This window comes from Sceloporus occidentalis, unplaced genomic scaffold, assembly GCF_023333645.1.
Source record: "Sceloporus occidentalis isolate IW3139 unplaced genomic scaffold, rSceOcc1.0.p SCAF_6, whole genome shotgun sequence".
Lineage (NCBI taxonomy): Eukaryota > Metazoa > Chordata > Lepidosauria > Squamata > Phrynosomatidae > Sceloporus > Sceloporus occidentalis.
In genome coordinates, this window is record NW_028316986.1 from 71,548,435 (window position 1) to 71,559,915 (window position 11,481).

At 40.7% G+C, this 11,481-nt stretch overlaps 1 protein-coding gene across 1 annotated transcript; it reads left to right on the top strand.

The window, feature by feature from the left end:
- The first annotated feature begins 25 nt into the window (after positions 1 to 25).
- On the top strand, positions 26 to 10,527 carry TTLL2 (tubulin tyrosine ligase like 2). The gene is made up of 3 exons (XM_089528423.1): positions 26 to 102; positions 6,193 to 6,230; positions 8,888 to 10,527. The coding sequence occupies exons 1-3, from the start codon at positions 92 to 94 to the stop codon at positions 10,525 to 10,527; spliced, it is 1,689 nt and encodes a 562-aa protein (XP_089384549.1). The 5' UTR covers positions 26 to 91.
- The last annotated feature ends 954 nt before the right edge of the window (positions 10,528 to 11,481 follow it).

The window sequence follows — 11,481 nt, forward strand, 5'->3', positions numbered from 1 at the left end:
AAGGCAGAGTTGTGCTACACATGTTGTCCAGTTGACTTTGGGGATCATGGCTATGCTTTAACAGCACCGGTACCATAGGGCAGACATTCCCATGGAGAAAAGGTATGTGACTGTCAGTCCTCTGTGATGAAGAATGGGAATTCTTGACTAACTATAAAAAGAGATAATGAAATATGCACTGAAAGAAAAAGTGAGGAAGTGGGGAAAGAACCAGGAATTATATGACCATGAAACAGCTCGTCAGCAAGCCACAGAATCAACCTCAGATTGGTAACAGAAGGATGTAATGTAATTGTGTATTGGTCTACCTCAGAGAGCTGTTGTAAAATTTTCTGAATAAGAAATAAAATGTAATCTTAACAAATGTTCTGGGATCAGATGGATGAGTGCCCAAATAGGAAACACCCATTTTCCTTCCAATAAGATGTTTTAAACATGAAATGAAACTTGAGATCAGTTAACAACAACATAGAGGTATACAAAGGACTGCAGCCTAAATCAATAATAATTTATTTTTTAATCTTCTGCAGCCTAGAACAAATCAAACAATACTAATAATATTTTTAAAAACTCTTACTTGAAAACTAATACATTTAATGTAACACATATGATCTTATAAAAGATTCACTACGAAAAGAAAAACCACATTGACTGAATAGTAATGACCTTACTGAATTCAACAGTGGAATGCATGCAAAGGATAATCTTTTCAGAACTTTCTTTGTGGAAGTTTATTTCCATGAAAATGAATACTGCATGAGATGCCTCCATGTTGCATAACTTGAAATTATGTCTCAGGGCTCATCTACACTTGCCAGCCACCATCACTGGTGCAGGTCACTCCCTCTGAGGTCAGAAATGAAGTGTCCAGTATTGATCACATGGCTGGGCTCCTTATTGTGATCTCAGAGGGAGCAATTCTCACAATCTAGACAAGGTAACTGTTACATGGATTTGTAACTGATTGATTGGCCGAACCCAAAGGGTGCTCAACAATGGCACCTTTTCATCCTGGAGAGAAGTGACCAGTGGGGTCCCACAGGGCTCTGTTCTGGGCCCAGTGTTATTCAACATCTTTATCAATGACCTGGATCACAAAATTGGCAGCATACTTATCAAATTTGCAGATGACACCAAATTAGGAGGAATAGCTAATACCCCTGAGGATAGTATTGAGAGGGACATAAAAAATTCAGAACAACCTGAATAGACTTGAAAGCTGGGCCAAAGCTAACAAAATGAAATTCAACACAGAGAAATGTAAGGTACTGCACTTAGGGTGGAAAAATGAAATGCACAGATATAGGATGGGGGGACTCCTGGCTGAATGAGACTACATGTGAAAGGGATCTAGGAGTCCAAGTAGACCACAAGTTGAACATGAGTCAACAGGTTTCAAACAACCTGTTCCAAAACCTCTTTCAAAGGTTTTGGAACGGGTTGTTTATTCACGCTGTCTTGAGTTTCTTGAAGCTAACTCCATCCTCGATCCCTTTCAGTCTGGTTTCTGCCCAAGGCATTCTACTGAGACAGCTCTCACTAAGATTTCGAATGATCTTTTACAGGCCAAGGCTAATGGCCTTTACTCTGTTCTCATCCTTCTCGATTTGTCTGCAGCCTTTGACACCATTGATCACTTTCTCCTAATTGACATACTCTCTGACCTTGGGTTCTCAGACTCTGTTCTTGACTGGTTTAGATCTTACTTGTCTGGTAGATCTTTTGCAGTAGTTGCAGGGGGCCAGATTTCTTCTCCTGTTCCCTTATCTGTTGGAGTTCCCCAGGGCTCTGTTCTGGATCCCCTTCTGTTTTCTCTCTACACACTGTCCTTAGCTCTTCTGGCTTTTCCTACCATCTGTATGCCGATGACACCCAGCTGTATCTTTCCGCCCCTGACCTTTCTCCAAGGCTTGAACAGCAAGTTTCATCTTGCCTCACATCTGTCTCGCCGTGGATGCACCATCGGCGTTTGAAGCTCAACATGTCCAAGATGGAGCTTCTTGTCTTTCCTCCTAAGCCCACCCTTCAACTCTCCTTTTCTGTTTCTGTGGACAACATTTCTATTCAACCAGTCCAGCAAGCCTGCAGTCTTGGTTTTATCTTTCACTCTTCTCTGTCATGTATCCCTCAGATCCAGACCACAGCCAAGGCTTGTAGATTCTCTTTATACAATATTGCCAAAATCCGACCATATCTCTCCACCTCTACTGCCAAGATCCTGGTCCATGCCCTAGTGATCTCACAACTTGATTACTGTAATGTCCTCCTGGCTGGGCTTCCTCTTTCTCACCTCCGTCCTTTAATCTCTGTTCAGCATTCAGCTGCACGCATTATCACTTCCACCCACTGCTCTGACCACATCTCTCCTATGTTGGCATCCCTTCACTGGCTCCCCCTCCCTTTCCACATTCAGTATAAGCTCCTGCGGTTGACATTTAAAGCCCTCCATGGACTCGACCCTCCTTACTTATCAGACCTTCTTTCTCCTCACCTTCCCACTCAGGCCCTCCATTCTGGTAGTCAAGGTCTGCTGTCTCAGCCCAGGATTTCCTCTGCCCCATCCTGGATTCGCCCCTTTTCACTTGCTGCCCCTCACTCCTGGAACCTTCTTCCCCCACAAGCAAGAGCCATCACTTCTTTAACCAGCTTCAAAACAGAGTTGAAAACCATCCTGTTCAGAGAAGCCTTCCCAGGCATTGCATAATTGTCACTTACTATTTGATGTTCTTTTGGTGCCTGTTTATCAAACCATTTCCTGTATTGCTATGTACTGTATATGCATTATCCTACTTGAGAGTATGTATTTTCCCTGGAAAATGATTAACCATCCATTATGAAGCCAAGCCCTCCCTCCAGTCCATCTGCCTTGGTCCAGGCCTTGGAGGTAGAGAGGAACTGCTGGACCTCATCCCCTTTCCCTCCACCACTCCCTTCTACTTTTGTGTCATGTCTTTTTAGATTGTAAGCCCAAGGGCAGGGAACCGTCTAATTAAAAAGATTGTTTGTACAGTGCTGTGTAAATCTACAGCGCTTCATAAATAAAGGTTAATAATAATAATAATAATAATAATAATAGTGCGATGCAGCGGCTAAAAAGGCCAATAAAAGTATAGTGTCTAGATCAAGAGAAGTAATAGTGCCACTGTATTCTGCTTTGGTCAGACCCCACCTGGAATATTGTGTCCAGTTCTGGGCACCACAATTCAAAAAGGACATTGAGAAACTGGAGCATGTCCAAAGGAGGGCAACTAAAATGGTGAAAGGTCTGGAAACCATGCCCTATGAAAAACGACTTAGGGAACTAGAGATGTTTAGCCTGGAGAAAACAAGATTAAGAGGTGATATGATAGCCCTGTTTAAATATTTGAAGGGATGTCATATTGAGGAGGGAGCAAGCTTGTTTTCTGCTGCTCCTGAGAACAGGACCCGGAACAATGGATGCAAGCTGCAGGAAAAAAGATTCCACCTCAACATTAGGAGGAACTTCCTGACAGTAAGGGCTGTTCGACAGTGGAACACACTCCTTCCTCGGAGTGGAGTGGAGTCTCCTTCTTTGGAGGTCTTTAAGCAGAGGATGGATGGCCATCTGTTGGGGATGCTTTGATTTGGATTTCCTGCATGGCAGTGGGTTGGACTGGATGACCCTTGTGGTCTCTTCCAACTCTGTGATTTTATGGTTCTATGATTCTAAGTGGCATGTGTAAACAGCTGCCTGGTGTCACTATGAGGTGCTCCAGATTTCTTGCAAAATCCAGAGGAAAAGGTAAAAAACTAGTTTAAGGTAGGAATAGGACAAATTCCATGAAGAACTGGGGTTATGTTATGAAGACAGACCACACTTGAATCAGGGGTTTTGGCCCTACATTGTGAACACAGGTCGCCATGAGGACAAGGGAAACCACTTCATTTTGCCCATGTAGATATGCCTCCAGTGAGTGGGGATTGGGTGAAAACTGATGCAGGGATGTAGCTACAAAGCCCCCTGAATGAGACATTTTTCTTTTATTCCCCAAAGAATAAAAACATTGCAAAGAGTGAGACTTTGAAACATTCATACCCAGAACACATATTTGCTGTGTTCACAGCCTCTTGGTTAACTTTGCCAGCATCTTTCTTTGGATGCCTAAACCTTTTTTCTAAATGCTCCACTGGAATCTTAAGTTACTGCAATGCTAGAAATTCGGGGACTGACAGAAAATTTCATGAAAAGATAGCACATTCTAGTTATTTAGTTTATTATTCTTCTATTTTATCTTTCAATTGGGGCACTTTGGGCATTTTCTGGTGCCCAGGTGCTCAGATAATTTGGCCAATTTGAGATTTTGAATGTGGTAGGGGTACATTTGCTGTTCCATATCAGGCACCAAAATATTTTGGGGTTAGCCCAGGCTTCTCCTCTAAAAATACTTAATCTAAATGCTGTATAAACTGTGTAAGATTGATCAAGTCCCAACATTATGGGACTCAGCCCAGAGTATCATTGAATATTCTGTTGAGAGGGACATAGAAACAGAATGCTGGAGTGTGTGATGCACAGTGAATCGTGGGTTCCTATGGCAATTCAGAACCTGAAAAACATACTGTCATTTTCACTTCAAATGGCAGGAGTTTAGGATGAACAGAAGAAGTCCTTGCCAAGTTAGCATGAGATGCTCAAGATGTCCCTCTGGCAAAAGACCCACTATAACCTGGAAGAAAGACAGATTTGCATACCTTCAGAGAAAAGATGGTTTGCAAACTTTTCTCTTGGATAGTTGTTTTGTTGTTATGGGGCTTCAAGTCATTTCTGACTTATAGTAATCCTATCATGGGGTTTTCTTGGCAAGATTTCTTCTGCTTTGCCATTGCCGTCCTAATGTGAATTCTGGCATTTTGAAATTCAGTATCTTCTTAGACAATGTAATTGGAAAGGAAGATTATGGTGGGGAAACAGGACAGTCTTGACAGTGCTACTTCTTAAAAATACCTTTTAAATCTTTTTCTGTTGTAAATTTTCCTTATTAATAGTATTGCAGCTGACAAGGGCAACACATGGGGAGGATAGAGGTATGGTACAAATTTAATAAAATAAGCAACTAGCCTTTTTCTTGTGCCTAAAATAGGCCTTTCCTTCCAGAGATCAAAAAGAGATGTTTTTCACGGTATAGACGGAGTGTTATATGCTAATGTCAGCAGATGATGCTGTTAAAGGTACAGAAAAATTAGGAACCCCGGGTCATAAATAGTATATTATATTATAGAGGGCCATCAATGTACAATGGGAGCTGTACAGAGTAAGTAATTTAAGCAAATGACAAAGGAGCTTATAAACTCCTAGCTTGCCCATTATTCCTCACTGATAGCTTTTGCCATCTTGACCCCCATGAGATGTTGTTTGGCCACATGTGTCCCAAGTTTCATCTGTGAAATGTTGGACAGGCTGGTGGGGGGGGGGGGGTAGCCTTTTAATACAGCCCTCTACTCTGGCAGATATTTTGCCCTCCAAAGGAGAGCCCGGCACCCTCCTAAGTAATTGGCTTACCTGCTAAACTGCTTTTATCCTCAGTAGGTTTTTCCTAAAGTTCTATCAAAATGTATTCTCCTATAACTTAAGCCCATTAGTTCATCTAGTTTGATATTTCTAACATCTAAAAACTAAGCCTGTGAGATCATATTGTTCTGTCCAATAAACTAGTACATACCCTCTTTTCTGGGACAACCTGTCAAGTATTTTGTTACACACATCATATGTACAGGATCTAGTGCCTTTAGAGTATTTAGGCCATGGTATCACACATACACATATACAGAATACAGAATGTATGAGGTGCGTTTAGTGTCTGGGCATTTTGCAGCATCCACATTCTTCCCCTCCATTATTTCTAAGCCTAACACTAACACAGAAATACTATGAGGAAACAACCAAAGCTTCTTGAATTCTGGTAATTATAGCCCAAAAAGATGCTCAGGCTCTGGAAAGAAGATAGTACCATTTGCAAAGGTAACCACTGTAACACCTGTGGTTAATGTTGTCTGTTACTACTGCTGCTGCTGCTGCTAGTAATAATATGATGATAATATCAGTGATGTAACTGTATCACTGAACCATTGTAGGATAGATTAAAGAAACAGTGTAACTGTCTGTGCAGGTGGATGGGTATATAGAAAGTGATACATACATGAAATTTACCATTTATTTTTGCATATTCACAGTAGAGAAAATCGATCAAGAGTGCAGAGACCAAGAAAAGGTATTTGTTTTTCATTCTCTACAAACCCTTCACAGGTTCAGGTGCTTTAGTTTTCTAAATCTGGTAGACAATTAAAGGTAATGACACATGCCTGTTTGATCCCCCAATGGAAATCCTATGAGACAACTTGAGTTTCTTTTGGAACCTCAAATAAGATTCATCTTATATTGTGGTGCGCCGAAAAGCGGCTCTCTGCCTGCACCGTCATTAGCTGCGCTGAGAAGCCCCAGCAGCCAAACCGCGAGGCTTCCCGGCACAGCTAAAAAGAAGCGCCAAAATGGTGCTTCTTCTTGTGTCACGGAAATGACAGGATGAGGCGCCAATGGTGCATTTGACATGTCATTTTCATGATGCTACGTGCGGACGCTAAGCATCCGGCACGTAAAAATGGTTGTGCCTGTGTGTATAGGGCGCAGCCATTTTAACGCCCCCATCACGTGCTAGGGGTGAAGCCGGTATGGACGCTAGGTCCTCGGCCAACCCCTAGCACGTGACAGGGGCGCCGCAAAGGCCCGTGCAGAATGGGCCCGTGTCTTGTATTGGTGGCCAGACTAATTACCAATCATGTTACCCTCACATAAGCTTGCTTCAGCAAGCCAGAGCTTCCTTGCAACCCCTGTTGGGCAACATCTCTTAACAAGACTTTCAGACCAGTTCATACGACTTCTCATTGCTTGGAGAAGGAGTGGACACATTCCACTCTCCATGTATGTAAGAAGGGATGGCAACCCTCTGATATCATTGGTCTCCAACTTCCATAAATTCTATATGGCCAGTGGTCAGGGGTGATGGGAGCTGAACACCAACACCATCTAGAAGGCTGTTGTTCCATTGTTGTTGTTGTTGTTGTTGTTGTTAGCTGCCTTTGAAAATGTGGAACATGTGACTTTCCAGATGTTATACTATAGATGTTATACCAGATTATATCTCCCATCATCCCACACTATACAGTTCAATAATATGTCATAGGCCACTCAGCTCTAGATCTTATGGTTGCATGACTAGCTTCATAAAGCCTGAAGATCTGAAGGAGTGCCCTGATGAAGTAACTCAAATTACAACCTAATAAGCCTAGTCAATACAGGTAGGAATATCGGGTCAGGGCTATCTCAGGCTCTAAAATTTCATAGCCACAACCTGAGACCTAGGGATGACCCTGTGGTGATGCACAAAGGGCAGGCCCTGGAGAAGTTAAAAGGCTGACATTAAAGCATTTACTTAAAAAACAATTAGCTAAGCAACAGTATGGACATGCAGTGTTTGGGTGAACAACAGTGGAAGAAGCTTATTGCCCTTATATACTGCTTGTGGGCTTACAGAGGGACCTGCCTGGCCATTGTAGAAACTAGGCTACTGAGCCAGATAGGCACTGAAACTACTTCTGCACACCAAAAATAATGCAGTTTGACACCACTTTAACTGCCATGGCTTCATGTGATGGAATTCTTGGATATATTGTTCTGTGAATTATTTAACCTTGTCTGTCGGAGAGTTCAGTTGCCACAACAAACTACAAATCCCAGGATTCCATCGTATGGAGTCTGGCCATTAAAGTAGTGTCAGACTGTATTATTTCTGCAGTGCAGATGCAGCCTGTGTCTGATCCGGTACTACTTATGTTACATTTTAAGCTAGCCTTCTCCAGCCTTGTGCTTATCATCTCACTAATATAGTCAATGGTCACACCAACTGGGAAGTGGCAGAATTTGTAGTCCAGTACATCTAGAGGGAATATCAACTTGTGGAAGGCTGTGCATGTTGGTTCAAGAGATTCTTCAACAAAGAAGATTGGAAGAATCTTCAGCATCAGCCCCTGTGAATAGTCAGTTCTGTTAGGTACCTGGCTGGATTCAACCAGGTCTCAAGACAGCAGAATCTTCTGTCCTCCAACTTCAGCAGGTTGGATTTCAGCACCCAGGATCTGAGAACACATGCTTATAAAGCCTCATTTGACCTAGCTCAGATCAAGTAATGCTAATGAGAGCCATTTGACTTATACACCATATAGATTACACTCTGAGTAAAATTTCTGTTTAATCCTGAAAACATATGCTTATTCCATTGCCTTAAATCAAGGAGTATGTTCCATGTTATTTTACAGATAATTGCTACAATCAGTTTTGTACGGGTTGAGTCTCCTTTATCCAAAATGTTTGGGACCAGAAGTGTTTGGTATTTCAGAGTTTTTTGGATTTTGTAATATTTGCATATGCATAATGAGATATCTTGGAGATGGGACCCAAGTGTAAACATGCACTTCATTTGTTTCATATACACTTTATACACATAGCTTGAAGGTAATTTTATACATTGTATTTATTTATTTGGAGTATTTATTCTCCACTCTTGAGCCACATTTGTAATAATTTTGTGTATAAAAGAAAACACACTGAACCATCAGAAATCAAAGGTGCCACTATGTCAGACATCCATGTGGACAATTTTGGATTTTTGAACTTTTTGTATTTTGTAATTCCAGATAAGGGAGAGTCAACCTGTATAACTTTCTGCCTAAATCAGCATCAGGTGGCGATCACAGTAACATCTTTATTTATATGATCCACTGATTGTTTCAGCCCCTACTTCCTACCTCTCTTCCTTACTGAGCTTTGATTATTATTATTATTATTATTATTATTATTATTATTATTATTTAGGAATCAAATGCTCCAGAAAAACAGAAAATGTTAATTCAGGAAGGCCCACGAAGCCACTGGTCTTCCGACTACATGAAAGTGTTCCTGCATTAGTCCGTGAGGTTTTACTGGAACGTGGCTGGATTGAGTATGATGAACATGAGCAAGATAATGAGGACTGGAACTTACACTGGCAGAATCACCCTTTCCGGATGAGAGAACACCAGAGCATTAAACCATGGCAGAGGCTCAATCACCATCCAGAAACCATCAGGATCACCAGAAAGGATTATTTAGCCAGACATCTGAAACGGATGAAAGGAATTTATGGAGCCACCCTCTATGAGTTCAGTCCAGCAGCTTTTATCATGCCTAATGATTATATCAAGTTTATAACAGAATACACTAAGGAGAGGCAAATACCAGGGAAAAAGCTGAGTTACTGGATCTGCAAACCAGTTGACCGGTCTCGTGGAAGAGGGATACTCATCTTTCAGGACATCAAAGACTTTGTTTATGACTGTATGGTCATTGTGCAGAAGTACATTAGCAATCCTTTGCTTATTTCTGGGTACAAGTGGGATCTCCGTTTCTATGTTTGTGTCACAAGTTTTTGTCCCCTCACTATTTATACATATGAAGAAGGGCTGGTGAGATTTGCCACAGAGAAGTTTGACCTTGAGTGCCTAGACAATGTTTATGCCCACCTGACAAACACTAGCATCAACAAATTTGGACCCTCGTACCAAAAGGAGAAAGATGTCATTGGTTCTGGTTGCAAGTGGACTTTCAGCCGGTTCCGGGCCTACCTGCGTAGCCGCAGCATGGATGACTTGAGCCTGTGGAAAAGGATCAACCGCATCATTACCCTGACTTTGCTTGCCATCACCCCCTCAGTCCCATTTACCTCAAATTGTTTTGAGCTCTTTGGGTTTGATATCCTAGTGGATGAGAAGTTGAAGCCCTGGCTTCTAGAAGTGAACCACAGCCCAGGCTTGCGTTTGGACTGTGCCACCGATGCAATTGTGAAGAGGAAGTTGCTCCATGACATAGTCGACTTGCTGAACTACAATGAGTCTGATGCCATGAGGAAAAACAAAGGGGCAAATCAGAAAGCTTCATGCTTTGGCCAAACACAGTGTTTGTGGACTAACCAGGCTGATGTCCCTCTAGATTTCCTGAGTTATGCAAAAGAAACCAAGTCAGCAACTACTTCTCCTTCTTCATCTTTCTTGAAAATTAATAAAAGAAACCCATCTGCCAGAACAGGTAGTGCCTACCCTAAGAAAACTTTAACTTCACAAATGCGGGAAAGAATGAACATGCCCAAAACTGCTCTGCAACCCAAGTCATCACCTAAAAGCATACAAATATTACGAACCAGTTATTCACTATGCGAGCCTACTCATCCTGTCCTTTCATTTCATTCAACCGAGTTCTTTACTCAAAAGCCATCTCTTCCTTCCTATTTCCTCTCAGATAAAGACAGAAGGCCATTCCCTCGAGTAGGTGATTTTGTCCTTATCTTTCCCTTCAATGACGCAGCCCTTGAAGCATCTAGGAATGGAATAAATGTCAAAAATGTAATACAGGAAATACACAAATTAATGAGCAAAGAATTACATCCAGAACACCAGAAATTAAATAAAAGGTTAATTTAACCTGTAGATAAAAGGGCTGAGTGGTCCTCTCCTCCATTTACATCAGAGGTCTTACATACTGGTGCAATGTCTTCAAAACATTTGTGTGTGTGTGGGTGGGTGGGTGGGTGTCATTGTAGAGACCATTCTTTTCCAACCATGCAATGACCATAATCCCACTGTCCCACCCCCAATCCCTGTTCTCCTTTCAGTGGCAAGCAAAAACATTTTTGTGTCATCAGAATTTCTCAAACTGATGAGTTTGGGGCTTTTGGATAAAGTTTTTAATATATTTTATTATTTTAATGTGTAATGTCTTTAACTTTTAAAAAATTAATTAGTTTTTTAATATTTAATTTTAATGTTTTTGTATTATTTTTAATGTGTACTGTTTTAAATTTATTGTTAGTTGCTTGAGTCCCTATATTGCTGGGATGATGATGATGATGATGATGATGATGATGATGATGATGATGATGATGATTGGTCCTGCAATATTACCATTCAACACAGGAATCACATAGCAATGCATAACTTCGCAGGCAGAAATTTATGTTACACAGTCTTATTGTAAGATTGGCTTCTCTCTGTTGTTTGAAAAAATATGCAGTATGAATAGTGAATTAATATTTTGTATCTGTCAAGTGGAATTAACAACATGGCACTGGACTAATTTGTATTATTATTATTATTATTATTATCATTATTATTATTACTTTTATTAAAATTGTATTATTTTATTATTATTATTTTATTAATTTTCAAAGAACAATAAAATATTTGAATAAGAGAAAATAAGGAGGAAACAAAAAAAGAAAAAAGGAAAAGATAGAATACAGATAAAGAAACAGATAAAATGAAATAAATAGTAGATTCTGACTTTCTTTCTGGCAGTTATACATATATATAATATATTAACACTTTTCTTTCTAAAGCTGCACCATATACTTCTTTTGTTAACCTAATTCTAATAAC